Raw genomic sequence first — 17,643 nt, 5'->3', positions numbered from 1 at the left:
CTAGTAATGTTTGGTAATACTGCTTTTAAAATCTGTTCCTTGCATTTAAGACCGCATGCACTTGTTACTGTATAGATAGTTGCTCTGGAGCATAGACTGAGAAGCTCAGGAGAGAAGGTGATGTTTTTCCGTGTTTATATCTTGTTTGTTGCAAAGAAACTGTCGCTGCTCTTAACACAACAGATAAGGTAGGGTGAATTTAAACTGATCAGTGCAATGTGTTAGTGTGACCAAGGCCTTTCTAGATGGTTGTGAGTTTGTTCTAAGTCATCTTCATCTGGTCAGACGTTAATTACTGGTGAGCCTGGTGCAAAATGACAGGCTCACAGAATTGTCTCATTTTTTGGCAAAGGACATTGTAGGTCAGAAACCCTACCTACCTGCTGATATCTCATAATGTCTAAGACTTCGTGGTCTTCATGGTCATGTATATGTGCTTGCCTAGACTGTAGGCTGCCTGGCTTTCTGGAATCTTTTTAGGGGACAGCAAAGCGGGAGTTTGGAAAGCTATGATATGGGTACAGTGTCTTCGAAAGGATAACACTTGTACAAATGGAAAACAGTTCAAAGGGAAGAGTCACCTTTGTAACACTATTAACAGTATTTTGAGAAAAGGGACCCTTCTTGCTACACTACAGTTGTTTGCTGCACAGAATAGAGAGCACAAGAGGCAGTGCTTGGTGTGCTGCGTGTGAGTGGTGGTGCCCTCCAGTGATGTGAAGGGTGCCTTGAGACTTCAGGAAATACACACTTCTGGGGAATTTTTACTTTAAACTTCTCTTACCTTTTTCTTGTTTTTCTTGTCTGGTAGCAGATTATTTTTTGTGTCTTTAATTTCTATTACAAGAGAGCGATAAGTGAAGTGTAGCAGTGACGTGAATTCAGGAAATGGGGCAGTGCCTATGTTACTTTCTCTGAAGGTCTTACGTTTTGCATTTTCCAAAAAGAAATGAAAGAACTATGGTAATACAATGTTATCTCTTATTGCCACACAGAAGCACACTGAGAAATTTATTGCTGTGCCTTTCACTGCAATTCTAACCTGCTCTACCTGTGTTTCTTAAAAGGCCTGGAATACGTATTTCATGTTTTTTTATCCAGTAACTGTCCGAAACAGTGTTTGGAATGGTTTACAGGTCTGGAAAATTTTTTTCAATACACCAGACAAAAATTTGTAGTCTGGGAGTTGGAGTTAGCATGTGTATATAAAGCTCATTGTATTAATGGCAACATTTCTTGTATGGTGTTCATCTAGCAAGTTTTCATGCTCCAGTAAAAACAGATGTTCATGGGGAAAAAATGATAGAATGTAGTTACAGCGTAACTAGTGTGTTTTGTGATTCTACATCACAAGAAAGTTAAAACAAACAGAATTTTGAGGGAGAGGTCTTATCTTTTACTTGATCAGCTAGGCATTACAAAACCAATATAGTCATCCAGTAAGACCCAACCAAATTAAGATCTAGGCATGCATGGTTAAAGATGTAAGGAGGTAATGGTGGGTGAGAAGGAGAAGATAGGTGGGTCACACACCTCATTTTGGTTAGTGAGTCAGTTCCTTGTAAACCACTTATGAAAGCCTGTTGTTTGTTGCATAAAAGTGTTGTAGTTTTGTTATTGTTATGTATTGTTATTTGATAATTGTTGTTATTTTATGGGATACCTTCATGTGGCAAAGTCTACTCATCAGTCAGACAGCATTCAACAATATAGCCCTTAAAATCACAGTAAGAAAGGAGGAAAGTGAGGTTGTCAGTTTGATACCTGACATCTTGTGAGTTAAAGTACAGCTTGAACAATTGGAAGTACTGGAATTTTCACTCTGGGAATGTTAAATACCAGGCACTTGTGATACTTAAGCTGGAGTGTTCGAAGATGTGTAACAAAGTGTAAAGGCATTGCTAAACATGCCAGAGATGTAGTCTCTGCAGTTGTAACTCCCTCCTATTTAAGTAAATTAAAGGAAAAAGGTAAAAGGAAGAAGTAAAAAGCCTCACTAGAGAAAGATCTCTCTCTCAAAAAAAAAAAAAGAGGAGGAAATGCTCTTTAAAACAACTGAAATTCTCAGCTGAGAAAGAGCTTGAAAAATATTCCACCACATGGAGTCTTTTTTTTTTTAAATGATTACAAACAATTGAATTTTTTTTTTCCTGAAATGAAAATGTTGCAAAACAAAAATCAATGAAATAGTATTTGGTTCTGTGCAATGCTGAGATCTCTGCCAAAATCAGCAAAGTGTGAAAGCCAGTACTTACTGGCAAAGCACATCTGTTGGTCTACTAGTGAGAACAAATGTGAAGAAAATCCTTATCCTTTGTCTTCATCTAAAAAAATGGGACTCTCAAGAACTGTAGGCATAGCTGTAGTTCAAACTGATATTCATGTGCTTTGCTTTTAAAATTTTGTCTGAAATCCACAAAAGTGGACAGGGTCTGTTGTATGAAGAAGAGAGAATGCAGCTAATCCCTAAATTAAGGGTGCAATCATGTTCTGACTATTCTTTCAGCCTAAGTTTGAAACAAAGCCTACAGCCTGCTAAATTGCTGATAATATGCCAAATACCCAACATATCAAGGGCCAATTAAATTAATTCCTTTCATTTCATTTCAGATTACCATTCTCTGGCCTTTTTTTCTTTGCAGTTCCTTAGCAACACAGTTTTCTTCCCCTGCAAATTGAACACTTCCATCAGCTCTAAAGGATTTCAGGCCGGTTATTTATAGAGGGACAAGGGCATTCATGACAGATGATGGACATGGAGCTCAGCTGCTGCATGGAATTCCTAATCTCAAGATCCTGAGCTGGGGAAGGCATCCACAAGCTTGCTTTTACATGCACTTACATCTTCAGAATCCTAAAATTATAAACTAAACAGTGGTGAAAGCATGATGGAAGGGTTAAGGTGGTAGGAGGTAGTGTTTAATGTGGCTAATGTGATTAAAAACATAATCTTGAGGTAGTTGTTGGTAAGGACAAGTAAGGTTAGTAGCCTAGGATGGTTATATGGGTTGACTGCTTTTGTGTGTTAGGTAAGAAAATCCTGCAGGGCACCTTGTCTCATGTGGCCTCCAGCTCATTTTTTTTGGAAGGGCAGTGCTGCAGTCTCTCCCAAGCCAGGGTACTGTGTGTCTGCTGCAGGATGCCCCAATGAGCAGGACTGAAGGAGCCACTGCTCTCTCTAGCCTTCCACTCATGGATCTCTTCCAGTATGTGAAGTTTATAAACTGAGGGGGAAGACAGTTAAAAGAGCAGACTGGAACCTGTGTTGCTGTGCAGGAGGAACGGGAGAGGGAAGAGGGGATTGATGGTGCATGTCAAACTCTAGTACCTGGCTGCTGTAGTGCAAGTCCCTTCTCTGAATTTACTGTGCTGATCTGTCAGGAGGCTGGTGACTCCAAAGGCAGTAAGTGAAAGTTCAAACCTTGCATTGGTCAACTGTTTAAAAAAAAGTAATCACTAATTCTATTAGATCTATAAAGACTGAAGTACCATCTGAATTGGAGGTTCACATCGATTTACTGAAGCGTCCACTTGGGAATTCTCACCTGTTGTTATTGCCTTAAAGCACTTGGTGATTAATTGATGGACATTGTCTTCAAAGGCTTTTTACACCCCTTGTGGATCTCTGTCTCAAATATGCACTGCCATGATGTCAGTCTTAACATCTTTTGTCGCTTTGGTGATCATGTACAGGCAGATTATTCTCAAGTGCCATTCATTGATTCCTATTTACACATGAAAATCCTAGAGTACAAAACACATCTGAAGACCTGTAGGTGAAATGCTGTCCTTCACTGAACTTGTAAGGCAGACCTGGGGAGTTCTTGTATTCTCTCTCTCTCTTTGAGAAGCAGATAACTGCTTGATATGAACCTGCCTTTTTAGCACACTCACTATTTGACTAAATTTTTTTGCCTCGCTTTTTAAATTTTAGTGATATCATCACAGCTTTCTCCAAATCTATGATGGTTTGTGCAGATAATAGCAGTACTCTGTGAGCATCTATTCTTTCTGTTTCCAGGGAGGAATACTGCCTGTACTGGTATTATTTCTACAGCTGAAATTAATCTATGTGTGCCCCGTAATTTAATTATGTGTGGAGGCTGTTGAGTTTTTTAGATGGGGGTAGTGATGTTATATCCCTCATTATCACCAGACTATGTTGTACGTTGGTTCCACTAATTCCCTCTGCCTGCTTCTTGCCCTCTGAGTGGAATTGGATTCCCCTCCCCTTTTGTGAATTTATCGTAATCAGCAAATAGAGCTATTATGGCTATTGTAGTTGGAATTCATGCGTGTCTCTAGCATGCCAAAGTGAACTCAGTTTAATTACTTCTGGTGGGGAAAAATGAAACTAAACATGCCTTCTGACTCTTAGGTTTGCCATTTGATTAATCTTTTGTTTGTCACGGTCTAGTTTGGCTCACTGGCTATTTCCAATATAGTGTAAGGCTTACGCTTGGTCTAATCTTGTTGATGAAATGCCTTTCTCTTACAGAAATCTTGACTGTCACTACTGTTCCATAAACCATGTTATTAGAGGAAAGTGTTAACGTAGCAGCCAAGCTTGATGTTCTCCCCAGTAGAAAACCAGGAAACCTTGGGCACTAGTGTCAGTAAATATAAATTTTCTGGGTTTTTTTTTCCCCTCTTCACCTATTCCAGTGGAGGCGGAGGAGGGAATTTTATTAACCTATTGATTCTGACTCAGAAGCATAATTACTTTCCAGATCTTTATGGGCTATATTAGTCTGTCAACCTTCATTTTTTGATTTCGCTCCTTTATTCCCTGTGCTTACACTTCTATACTCTTTGTCCTCCTGTCTTCCTAATAACATTCAGCATTTATCTTTTTGCCCTTTTTTTGCTACTATTGTTGCTGTATTCAGTAGCTGCTAAGGAACACTTTTTAGAAAGCCATCCCTGAAACCTGAACGAAGGGCACAGGATCCCTAAAGTTTCTCCTGCAGAATTTCCCTCACCTCATTTTTGCCAACAAGCAGTGCTGCTTTGCCCGCGGCAGCCTTATGTGTTTGGTGTGTGCTTCACCCCTCTCCACGCCGCCTCTGCGGGGGTAGCACCAGGGCTGGATCTTGCAGCTTGCTGGGCTCCTGTGTGGCTGTAGGTCTATTGTAGCAGTCTCATTGCACTGCTGCCCAACCTTCTAAAGGCTTCTACCAGAAACTAAGGGAGAAAAATGCTTGAATTTTGCTTTTCTGCCTTTTGTACTTTTTTAAGTCACCTCCTGAATAGGTAACTATTGAACCCTGAAGTGTTAATTTTTGTCTTCAGTTACTGATGTTGCCTGTAGGCTTAAACATATTTTGTGGTCAGAGGTGATTAAATTAGGAATATGTTTTGCCATACAAGAACTGGAGCACGTTTCAGTTTGAATTCTTGAAATGCATTTTGTGTGTGTGTTACATGTTACAGGTGATAGCTGAAATTGTCTCCCTGTCATTCTGCATGTGCATATGTACATGCTATTCATTCTGATCTTTTGTGTTTTTTTAATTCCATCGGACTTTTCATGGAAAACAATTTCCTGTGGTGCACTGGAAAATGTGTGGTAACAATATTTATTTCTGCTTGACACAGTGAATATGCTTTTAAGAGTGGTTTTCTTTTTTTTTTTTTTTTTTTTTTTTAGACAGCATGTCAAGGTAAAATGCTCTAAAAGAGTGGTCTGAAATGATCAGAAAGGCTTATAATTTATTGAATCTGCTGTTTCTCTGGTAATGTCTGAATTCCAAGTAAACGCAAAATTTCTTGAACCTGACATTACAGCTGATGTGTTCTGGATGGGGTTCTACCAACAGGCACTGGAGTCACTTGAGCTTTCACGTGAGGAGAAGATGATGAGGACAGGCGTGCTGATAGGAGGGCTCAGCATGGTCATACTGGTACTCTGTACTTTGCTGAAATCCTGTGTAGGGGGCTTCTTCCTTGTCTGTTTGGGAAACAGAGTGATTTTAAGATGTTTTAGTGCCTCTCCTGCCCTCAAGTGGTGGGGAGCAGCCAGTACCTTTGTTACCTTCTGATTATCTTTGCTCTACGGCCTTTTGATTTAAATGAGAACATCCTCTGCTTTTGGTGTCCCACTTTAAGTGATCAGGGTCTAACTCTCATTGGAGGATCTTTTGAAATTAAGCACTTTTTCCTCAGGAGGACAAACAAAAGGAGTGTGCAAAGAAGGGCATGGCAGGCCGCCTACATCCTCTCCTGGAGGGCAGTTACTGTTTCTTCTCCTGTTGGCCTCTTGCTTCAGATTTGCTGCTGATGTAGCACGCTGCATCTTTCGTTCTTCACTGGTTACCCCCCTGTTCAGCAGCTTGCCACAGTGGAGCAAAATGTATGTGGGCAAGCAGGGCTGTAGCTGCAGGCAGAGGAAATGCAGTGCAAGACATTATCTATCCTGCATTTCTTGAGCCCTGCAAAATGTGGTGCTCTGTGAGTTAAGGTCTACCCTGCCATGTGTTTGTTTTAGTATATTTGGTTTCCATGTTTGTCTGAATACATGATGCAGTGAGCTTTGGGATTTAAATGTTATTTTAAAACCTTGCAGCTCCAAAGATTAGGCAATGCTGCTGTGCTCTTTTAAAGGCATAGCGCTTTTGCTCTATTGCAGAGCTCTTAAGTAACCTCCTGAACGAGTGAGGAGGGATGGGATAAGGGACTGACTTGCTCTGGTGCCTCAGGCCTGTGGCTACTGCCAGACAGGTTTGTTTGAACAAGGCAGGAATGGGTAGAAGCTGTGTTCACATTTTCTGTCTTCCCTCAGCACCTTCTCTTTTTCACTCTTTGCCAAGAGTGAGCTTTTGGGAGTGCTGTTGTGAGTAGTAATTTTTACAAAAGGCATTGAAATTTAAAAGCTAAAAGGCCTTGCGGAAACACAGGTTTTTACTTTTTTTTTTTTTTAATTGCTGAATACGCTTTGAGCATAAGTTCTATGTTGTGAACACTATGTTTGTGGAAAACAGTCTTCTGTGCAAATATCTGAATATTTAATTGGTATGTGCTTCATGTGGGAGTGGGTTCTTACACCATCTATCTTTCCATGCATATGTCTAATCTGGATCCTGCCTTGTCTAGGAGGAAATCCAATTAGTGTTGTTGATAGTGCTGCTAATGAAAATAGTGTTGTCCCTTTTGCATTCATCTGTTCAAATTGTTCCCTTTCACATTTTCCCCTCCTGCATATAGATATATGGCTGTATTAATTAAGAAAGCATGTCTGATACTGTTATTTCTGGCTATGGTGTTTAATTTAAAAAAAAAATTATGCTCCGTTTAAAGATCTGTAATTACACAGCTTAACATATGTTATGTCACATCAAAACCATTGTCTGAATTATGAGCGGTTCAGAATGAGCGCTCAGTAAAAGCTGCAGAAGCACTTTATTGGCTTGATTTATGTGATTGCTTTGCTGTTCCTGAGTCCTGCAGTGAGGGATCTAGATATGCTTCTTCCCACCTTTGTGATACCAGGCTGCATGCTTAGTGTAGTTAAGATTTGAGTAGTACCCGAGAATAAATAGTTTCTGTCTATACCCGGATTAACTTAGGTGCAAGTGAGTAGTGGGCTGGGGACATGCATTGGAGGTTTCAACTGGCAGTTGCTTTATTTTGCTCTGCTCATGGATTGATGTCAGGGAGTTGACTTAACGCACCTATCCATGAGTTAAATGTGTTATCCATGTTCCAGTAGGGTTGCTTCTCCATGGGAAGAGCAGCAAGCTGTTTGCTGTCTGTCCAAATATGTAAGCAAAGAGCTGATCCTTGGCGGGATTTGGAAGATGTCCGGGGAAGAGCCGCAGCACGCCGGGGATGAGCCGGTGGTGGCTGGGGTCTGTCCTTTACCGACAGGTGGCAGCTCGTAGTCAGAAAAGAGCATCTCCTGGGGAAGTAGCCCTGCCATAGCCTTGTTTTTACAGCAACGCAGGCAGCATAGGCCTTTTTATTTCCATTGTGCGTACAGGGCATAGTCAATTTATTAAGGTAAGAATTTATGAGCATTAAGATAGCTATATGAATTGGAAAAGTACATAAAGTGTAGAAGTGTGATGAAGTTGCACAACAAAGGGTTTTCTTTGCAGTACTGCTTGTGGCAGATTGGAATATCTCCACTGAATCTGCAAGGAATTTTGCTTTAAAACAATTTTTGGAATTTGTTGAATTCAAAGTGTATGAACAGAGCAAGGTCTACAGCATACCAGGTCACTGAAATCCTCAAATGGAGTCAGTAGTGCAAAAAGTGCTCCCTTCTCATATGTCTACAAACACATTGATGCTTGTGTTGTTCTTTTATAGACTATTTACATGGTTAAGTACTTGTTTAATTATCTTCATCCACTGTTGGTAGAACTGCTCCCCGATTTCCAACAACATGGGATTGCTTTGTATTTCAAACCAAAAAGAAAAGCTTTATTTCTGCTATAAAAGTTGAAACTTCTTAATCTTTAATTTCTGTTTAAACATGTTGCATGCAAGTTGTTTGCTCAGATGTATGGAATAGAATGAAAATTGATATATCACCATGTCTTTTTTCACACCCTCCTTTCTCCCACCCCTTATTCTTCTCTTCTAAGTACTTTTATATCTGATGGCTTTTTTCAGTTCACTGTGTTTCATGAATCTGACTTGTCTGCTCAGAGCACTTCTGCCACGAGGACTGTGTTGGCTTTTTTTGCACTTGCTTCATTGTCTAACCACAAGTCCATTCACACGTTTTGAGAATCATCTGGTATCTTTTTTCATAACAATTGGACTTGAAATAGCCTGGGGAGGAATGTTTAAGGAAAAACTGGTGTGGTGTTGGAGACTGAATTCTAGGCTGCCTTGCAAAAATTTTAAATCTGTGCTCTTAGGACATAAGCCATGTTTAGCTCTGACTAAGCTAGAGATGTATTTATGAGCTTGGGGTAGCTTTTGTAGTTTGTGAGCTACCTTAGTTGGGATGGCGATGCGTGGTATCCTGGAACGTGTATTTATTATGGGGCTTAGCTGGTTATTTGCCTGAATCTTTTCCCACAGGAGAGCTGGGTTTAAGTTCTGCCTAAGTGTGGGCAGGGTGATAGTTCAGGAACTGGCTTGAAGAGAGTTCGTGTAAATATATGCATGTCACCTTCATCAGGCTTGTGCTTGCTTTTCTGAGTCTTGCTAAAAAATGGATATAGAGATCTTCTAACAGCAGTACTTTGAGCTTTTAGGACAGAAAAGCTTGTTTGGAGTGAGTTACAGTGGAAGTGGAATTGAGGGGTTTCACTCTAGCTTCTGCTTAAGTTAAGCTAATCACAGGTGCTCTGGCCAGTCCACATCATCCAGTTTGACAAGACTAGCTCTCATACCGCCAGTGTAATGGGAAAAGACTCTGAAACTGCAATGAGAGTATCGGTACGTGTTGATGCAGCTTTTGTACTGCAAGCCTGTGACACCATTCTTTAGCTGGAGTCCATGTGCCTCCCTTCTCTGAAACAGAATCAAAAAGAAACATTAATTGCAGCAAACAGTTTACAAGTAAAAAAGCTTTTCTGGTAAGTGGCTATGAAGTGATCTCTTCCAGAGCTGGTGTGGAGCATTCCAAGTGCGGGGAGGCCATTGAGAGCCCTGGGTAGTTGCCTTGGCTGCTCTCTCTATGACTTTGACTAAATAATATGCACTTCTGTATCTCAGAAGTGAATGTAGGTGTGTACCCATATTGCTGCATAGATTAGATAAATTCACAGTGATATTTGGAGCAAAGGCTCTAGCTTGGGCTGGTATTTTAGTGATTTTTCTCCCACTGGGAGAGCAGTAAATAGTCTTAGATTGTAAAGATGGGACTAGAAATTGAGGTCACAGTATAATATGCAAGACCTTTTTTTTTACCTTGTTTACTTTATGCCAGGCTAAGTATTTCATAGCAAAAGTAAATTTTTTGTGCAGTTTGTGAAATAAATAAGAGAGATCCTGTTAAAAAATGCATTGCCTGGCTTCCTTATTTTAATATTAATAAGGCAGGTTGCTACAATAAAATTAGCTCTGCATGGTGTTTGTCACTGTACTGCCAAAGCAATCGAGTCTAATGCCATTCCTTCCTGAAATGAATCCCCAGGACAGCAGTATTTGTGCTGTTCTGAAACCTCTAACCAGGGAAGTTGGAGTTGAACTGTAAATTATGGAAAACGCAGATTTTAATCTGGGAATCCCAAGTCTGTCTTTGGCCTTGCGGCTTTCTGGCTGCTTATCTGAAGTGTTTTAATGTTGTTTACACATGCGTTTTCTCTGCTGTAGTGACTAATATCCAATTGCTTGGCTCATCATGCTTATTGACAACTTGGTAATCATATCTGTATGGTTTCGTAGTCCAGAAACCTCTCCTGGTGGGGGTAAGACAATCTGAACCATGAAGGTACTTAGCTAGGACTGCAGCACCCTAGGACACAGTGCCTTTTGATTTAGGGGCACGGGGCTGAAGGCATCTGAGGAAAAAGAGTGACACTGCAGTTGTTGCAAAGGAGATACTGTCTGTTTTTTGTTTTTTTTTTAAGAAAAGATGAATCTGTGCCTTTAAAAGGAAAAGCCCTTTACCAACCCTGTGCCCCTGTGATTTACAGCATGCATTTATCCGAGCCACAGAGCAAAGGGAAAAAACCCTGTAATTTTGATACATTTTGTTATGTGACCAGAACAGCATTTTTGTGCTTATAAATAATATGAACACTCATTGTATTAGGGGCCCTGTCAACTGAGGTGATATTTAGGTTAAAACAAGCATTAGGGAGTTATTTGATCATGGTTATAGATACTCTTCATCTGCATTTAAGGCAAGATTAAACTCTCTTCATTTTACAGTTTGCATTTTTAGTTTAGGATCCAAATTGGAATTACATTCAAGCTTTGCCTGCCAGCTGAATCTTTATAAGATTTTATTGAACATGAAAGTATGTGAAGCAGGGAAGCACATATGTTTAAATACCATCAAGGTCTATGGGTCCAAATATCTGCTTAAGTGTTTTCTTGAAAACATTCATGTTTCAAGTAGGCTTTTTAAATTTCCACTATAAAGAAATGTCTTGAGAGTCCAACAACTGGGAGACACTTTCTTAGCCGGTGAACACCCGTTCTGAATAATCAGGTCTTTGCAGTTCTGTGTTATTTCTACTTCTTAAGATACGCTGTAGTAAAAAATTTGGAATTACAGATTCTGTTTATTATATGTACTTTCTATAGACTGGATGAAGTTGACAGCTCAGCCTTACTTACTGGCATCAGAAGTAAAACAACCCATGTCTTCCTCCCCTTTTAATTTGCAATCTGCAGGAGTCTTAGCTGAAAACGGAGAGAGAGATCTGTTTGTAAACGTGAATGATCTCTTTGTGCAAGAGGCTGGGGGAGGTGGAATTCCCCCATGTTCCTTGGGAAAGAGATATGACAGAAATGTCTTGCTTTATGCCATTGGCCAAGCAGAAATTTCTTCCAGAAGATGGAGATGGTTGTTGGTTGGGTTTTTTTTTTTTTTTCTGCAGCAGAAGGAAAGTGGGACAAGATGAACAAAAGGAAACTCTTTGCTTCTCCCTTCTTCCTTCCAAGTTATTCTAGAGAAAGGCAAAACAAGGCAAGACAGGTGGTGCAGCTGTAGTTGGGAGTGTCTCTGGACTCCTGGCCAATGTTAGCTGCATGATTGATTCTTTTCCTCTGTCCTGCAAGAAAGGAAATGCTGGATGGAGAAAAGAAAATAGCTGGATAAGCACAGGCCCACAATTTTGTCCCTATATAAGGCATTGATTTACAAAATAGGGTCACCCAATACAGCCTGCAGCACTTTTGGGAAGACACTGGAGGAGCTAAATCTGTTTTTTGTGTTCTTTGACTTATTAGAATCTAGTCAAAATATGATTTTTTCCCATCTGGGTAAAGAACATGCTTGCTGTCTCAGGAACACTGTGTCTTCCTGGGTATGGAAAATGAAAGACGGGAGAGGAGACAGTTTACCACGTCATAGCTGAGAAGCTGGTATTTATTCCAGAATTCAGTACTTGTTTAGACTGTTCCTAGTCCTGTATTCTAAAAGATTACAATTTCTCTCTACTGCTGGGACTTACTTCTTTTTTGGGGATTTTTTTTCCTCTTTGGCCTGTTTACCTTGTATGTTCTTCACTACTGAATGAATTGAAAGTGTTGAAGTTAACTTAAAACATTTTGGTATTCTCTTCTGCTTTTAGTGTGAAGATGATCTGCCTAACAGCCAGGCAGGTACAACTGAAATAGCACCTGAATATGGGCTTGAAGACAGAGTAGATGTTCGATACCTTCAGTGGTTAAATGGGAGGCTGAGGTTCCAGTGGCGGAGTTTGCATGCTCAGCACCAAGAGCAATGCAAACTTTTGCACAAGGTAAATGGTTCTTCTAACTCACTGTGGCATTGTTGATTATTTAAAAGCCTTGTCAGCTACTGCTAAATGTACAAATTATTCTTGTTTGCTAGTTCTGCATTTTCTGTAGATAAGAGTGAATTACTCTGAATATAAATACCCCCACCTTTCAGGGGCAGAACCATGAGAAAATGAAGTATGTACAATGTTCATAAGGTTATAATTGTTGTATAAAAGTCTCTCTTGCAGGTTGGCGCATTAGTCACTTCTGCAACCAGAGGCTGTCTCCATTTTTCTCAGAAAATGCCTGGTAGAAGCAAGACAGAGCATTCTGGTCCCACAGACAAGAAGTAGTGATTCAGAACTATAAGTTCACCTGAAATGTGGATTCAAAATATTGAGCCCGAATGTTGAAAGTAATAGCAGCAAAATAAAATGCAGTTTCCTTTTCTGAAGTATTGGGAACATCTGAGCAGAACCTTCAAAGCAGAACCCAATCTGCTTTTAAATCAGGTATCAACAGTGGTCTCTACATTGCTAAGATTCCAGTTCTGTTCCCATTTACGAATGATGTTCATATGCCTGTCTGAAAATCACAGACGTCTGGGAGCATCATGTCTGCTTAGGACAGAAACAGCCTGCAGTTCCAAAGTTGAGAGTGATGGTGACTGCAGAGACAAATTTAAAGAAATGGTTCTAAAGTTAGTCCTAGAAGCTACTCAGTAATGTTTTCCCTAGGCCCCCTTTCTCCATATCTCTTCAGATAACTTATATGGAGCCACTTGATACTGTACCCAGAACCTTCAAAGAAAACCTTTTTGAGAATAAGAACAGTTTTGAGAAATTTCTCCTCAAAGAATAACATTTATCAGAAAGTTGTCAGAATCGGAACAAGAGGGTTTTGAATGAAGATGCCTTCTTGGTTTTAATCCTGTGTCTGACAGAGCAATGCTGAAAACTATAATGAGGTTACATTTTGTTCTTTACATGAATTGATTGCTAGGGAAGATGTCTGATTGACAGCCCGAGGGAAAGATCAGATGCTGTGTGTGCAGCATCTAAAATAACCTTTTGCTTCTCATTGCTCACTGTGAATGTGCTTTCCTGATCTGGGAATGAAGACAGCAATTCACCGTAAGTGCAGGTGCAGTCCTTGGCTTTGGCACTGAGATTACAGACAGTGATGCTATTGGGAGAAGTGGCTTAGTGATATAAAACTCAAATGAAACGATTGGCATCTTCTTCCCTTGATAAGCTACCTCTATTTAAGATATGCTGATTTTTATAGTAGGCAAGGCAAATACCTCCATAACTCATCATCAGTGCTCTGATTTATGTAGTACTTGGCAGTGACAAATCATTAGGCAGCTTCAATACCTCAGCTTGCAGTTAATGAGGCCAAGGAAGAATTAAGAGCAGGTTGAACCTGGGGCCTCGAGTACAAACAGAGGTACTCTCAGTGGTCCAGATCAGGCACTGAAATGATGTGCTCATTGGGCAACATGTAAACTTGTTGACAGGGGAGATGATGACCTCCTGTGGGCATTGTACTTTGAAATAAACTTGGACTTTTTTCTCCCCTGTGGCTGTCTGAGGAAAAATGTTTGCTAAAGTTAGGTCTGTCACAGTCAGGCAAATGTAAGAGGTTAGTTATTCTGCAGTTCCCTGGACCACAATTTCTAGAATCTGGAAGAATAAGGAGGGAGAATATTTCTGTCTGTCCAGTTTCCCAAAAGCTGCCATTACTGCCTTCTCCAAGAGTCATCACTGGACTAAACTGAAAGCAGTAAGCAGTGCTGGTGATGATTCTTGCTATCAGACTATGTTCTGCAGTGTATGTAGAGGGCTGCCATCATGGATGCATACATAGGAGGATAGATTGGAGCCCAGCTCCTCCATATGTGATCACACACTGATATTATGCGTGCTCAAATACGTATGTGCAACTGTGGGAGTTCTGTTCAGAGCTGTAATAAAGTGCAGTGCTCTGATTTATATTTTAGTCTGAATTAAAAACAGGAAAATTGAAAGGTAAAAGTGACTTTGGAAGGGACTTCATTACAGTGCCACATTAATGTTAACATTTATGGTAGCACAAAATATAACATACTTACACAATTTAACAGCTGCATAAACAATAATTGATATTTCCTGACTCTCTGTAGAGAAATTGTCTGTGCTACTGCATTAATTTTAAAACTTTTAAACTAGTCTGTGTTAGAAGACTGAGCTGACCCAATATGACCTCTATATGAGCTGCTGCTTTTCTCATATAAACCACAAAAACAGTATACAAAAGGCTAATGAGTGTTATGTTTTTTAATTATGCTGACAGATTTACAGAGGGCTTTCTCTACAAAATGATAATTATGGCTTTTACTTGCTCTGTTTAATAACTTAACAGGTTATGTATCTCAACTGTGGAACAGTCTTATTTACTGCTGATCACGAGCTATAATTTTTGCCAAGTAGTGGCGACACTTCCACAGATTTCATTCTGTGACTCACACAGGCTCTAAAATACCATATTCTCTATTTGGGGCTTTCTGAGAAAAACACATCACACTTGGAAAATATGTTCTTATTCAGGAGATGACTGCTTTTCCATTCTGTATTTTTTTAGTATGGATATTGCTACTGGAAGTAAGAATTGTACATAGAGGATCCAGCAAGAGGCTACCAAGATAGTCAAGGACTAGCTAAGTTGGGCATGACCTCCAAGAAGAGGTTGAGGGAGTTGGGCTTGTTTGCTCTCATGGAGGGGAGGCTGAGGTCACCTAATAGCTGCCTTCAGCTATTTGATGGGTAGTTACAAGGGTGGTAGTCACAAAGAGTGATCACTGGTCTTCTCAGCAGTACCAAAAGACAAAGGGGAAATGGCCACTGATTATAGCTCAGCAGGTTCAGACATACTAGAAAAAGCTTCTCTGGGATGATGGGCAGCATTGGAGCAGGTCACCAGAGATGCTGAATGGCCTCCATCCTCAGAGGTTTCCGAGACTCACATGCAAAAAGCCACAAACTGATGTTAGCGATAGGACTAAAGACCTCCAAAGGTCTTTTCTGTTTCTATGATTTTGTGAAAAATTCTGAATTGCTTGGGTGATCAGGGACATGTACTTTCAGATTAGAAGTGATGACTCATGTCTTAATGAAATAATACTCCACTGCCTGAAGAAAGGGTAAGGGAGCAGTAGGAGGGAAATAAGAGGGGGAAACAAGCAAAAATAAATGGCTGTTCTTTCTCTAAAGTACACAAAGGATAACTGAAACTGATTGCTTGGGCCTCTATCTGCTCTGTCCTGCCCCCAGCCACTTAAGGTTGATGGTATGAAGTTCTGCAGCGACCCGTGTAGGTTACTGAAGAGGGAAGCCTCCCTGGAGCTACAGCCAGTCATGTGTTGGGAATTGCTTGATAGGTGGTCTTGACTGGCCATTCCTCTTTGCTAGTTCTTCTGGTGAGCTGCTTTTCAGTGACTTCAGCTCCCAGAAGGCATGTTGAAGCTTACAGACACACACATGTCCTGCTGTAGGAGGAAGACTTCCTCAGGCTCTGGTGCTGAGGAATTTTGCAGCCTGAGGCTATGAGCTGTTGAATAACATTATGATGCCTTCTCAACATGGACTGGTTGGCCTGCTTTGAAAGTATAATATAGTAATACCATTATAATTCCCTCGACATTCTCAGTGGTACATATTTACCTGATATACCTTCAAATATATGGAAGCGTGAAGGATAAATTACCGTGTTAAGGCATGCCTCTTGGTTCCTTCTGTTTCTTCCTCCTTCTGTCAAGTGCCAGAGGAATATCTATCTAACTGGTTTTTGATCCCTCTTGAATTCATAGGGGAGAGCAGCTGGGTTTAGTTGGGCTTTGAATTACCACTTTGCCTTAAAAAATGTGAATGAGAAACCTTGCATAGTTTCAGAAAAACAGGTAGGAACCTGTATAACTTAAAACTGGCGTTGTATTTTGGGTCTGTTAAATGCACTGTGCCACAATCAGCATGTGTAAAGAAACAGCAGAGAAAGTGAGTTTCTGCAAAACTGATGGATTTCCTGTGGGTATTTTCAGCTATCCTCTATCCACTAAAAGACTAGGACAGAAATTACACCTGAAATAGGGGAGGGTTAGATAGGGTTCAGAGGTGAATTTTGTTAAGCAGTTGAACATCTGATTGTGGACTATGTGTATAGGTTAGTAGGGATAAAATTATATTAAATGGAATTTTTCATGATAGAAGAAGAGTTTAACATTATCAGATTATGGTAAAATGACAATAATAGTTGTAATATGCTTGGAAACTGTAAGAGCAAGAGTTGTATTCTGTCAGTAAGAATGCAGAGCAGCACTGGGAAATACCTCCTATGAACGGAGTGGTTTCTTGTGCCTCCTCTAAGGTAAACAATATAAAATAAGATGTATTACAGTGGATTGGTCGTATCTATATATCTGATGTTGTAGCAAAAGAGTAAAGGACAAGGACAAAGTCTTGATCTCTGAATAATGGAGAGACTGGTGCTGGGTGATTACCTCATTGTCAGTAATTTATGGGTGAGCTAAACTGCAATTGTTAGATGCATCTGTATCTTGGCATGAAGAATCTACCACGTTACTCTGTAAATTACTACATTGGTTAATTGTATCTTTTTTGTCTTGAGATATTTGGTTTGAAAATCTTTGGTTTTTTTCCTAAAGTGAATTTGCCATTAGATCTCAATAGCATATTCTTTAATGCAGTAGAAGTTTTTCCTCTTGTGCAAGTGTGTGTGAACTATGAACAAGCCCCCTTTTCATCTTCTCTTAGGTGAATTAGACAAGCTGATCTCCCTGCAGGGTGTCTAAGCTCAAGGGCATTTAGGAATTGGTACTGGAAACTCCCCCAAAGTGGTGTGCAGTGGGGGGGCTGGGCCTGTACTCTCATGCAAAGGTTAGTGTAAGGTTAAATCAGACCTGCCTCAACCTCAGTCAATTCCAGTCAGTGCCATGAAGCAACAGCTGCATGTGCTGTGTCTCTCACTCTCTCACCTGCTGCTTTTACCTTGGTACCGTTTCCCTTTTTAAGCCTTCTTTCATCTTCAGTGTGTCATTGTTATCAGTAACAGATTGTGAAAATATAAATACTGGATTATTCCAGTATCCATCTAGTCTGGTCTCAGGGGAACACCTTATTCCTCTGTTGTTACAGCTTTAGAGTATTTGTTTTGGGCTTTAGCCAGTGATGCTGCTGCAACATACTTTTGAAGAGGGGCTGAAATTCATTCCTGGTGCTGGAGGCCCAAAGGTTT

At 40.3% G+C, this 17,643-nt stretch overlaps 1 protein-coding gene across 2 annotated transcripts in view; it reads left to right on the top strand.

The window, feature by feature from the left end:
• Nucleotides 1-17,643, top strand: part of TEDC1 (tubulin epsilon and delta complex 1) — a 76,803-nt gene that overhangs the window by 9,832 nt on the left and 49,328 nt on the right. The window contains exon 4 of one of the 2 annotated variants that reach the window (XM_052802036.1): nucleotides 12,204-12,374. The exons of the other annotated variant lie outside the window; for it this stretch is intronic. Within the exon in view, the coding sequence (XP_052657996.1) occupies nucleotides 12,204-12,374 (171 nt within the window). The remainder of the gene's footprint in view (nucleotides 1-12,203; nucleotides 12,375-17,643) is intronic. 2 annotated transcript variants of the gene reach the window in all.

This window comes from Harpia harpyja, chromosome 11 (assembly GCF_026419915.1).
Source record: "Harpia harpyja isolate bHarHar1 chromosome 11, bHarHar1 primary haplotype, whole genome shotgun sequence".
In the NCBI taxonomy this organism is placed as follows: Eukaryota; Metazoa; Chordata; class Aves; order Accipitriformes; family Accipitridae; genus Harpia; species Harpia harpyja.
This window is presented reverse-complemented; position numbering and strand designations above follow the sequence as displayed.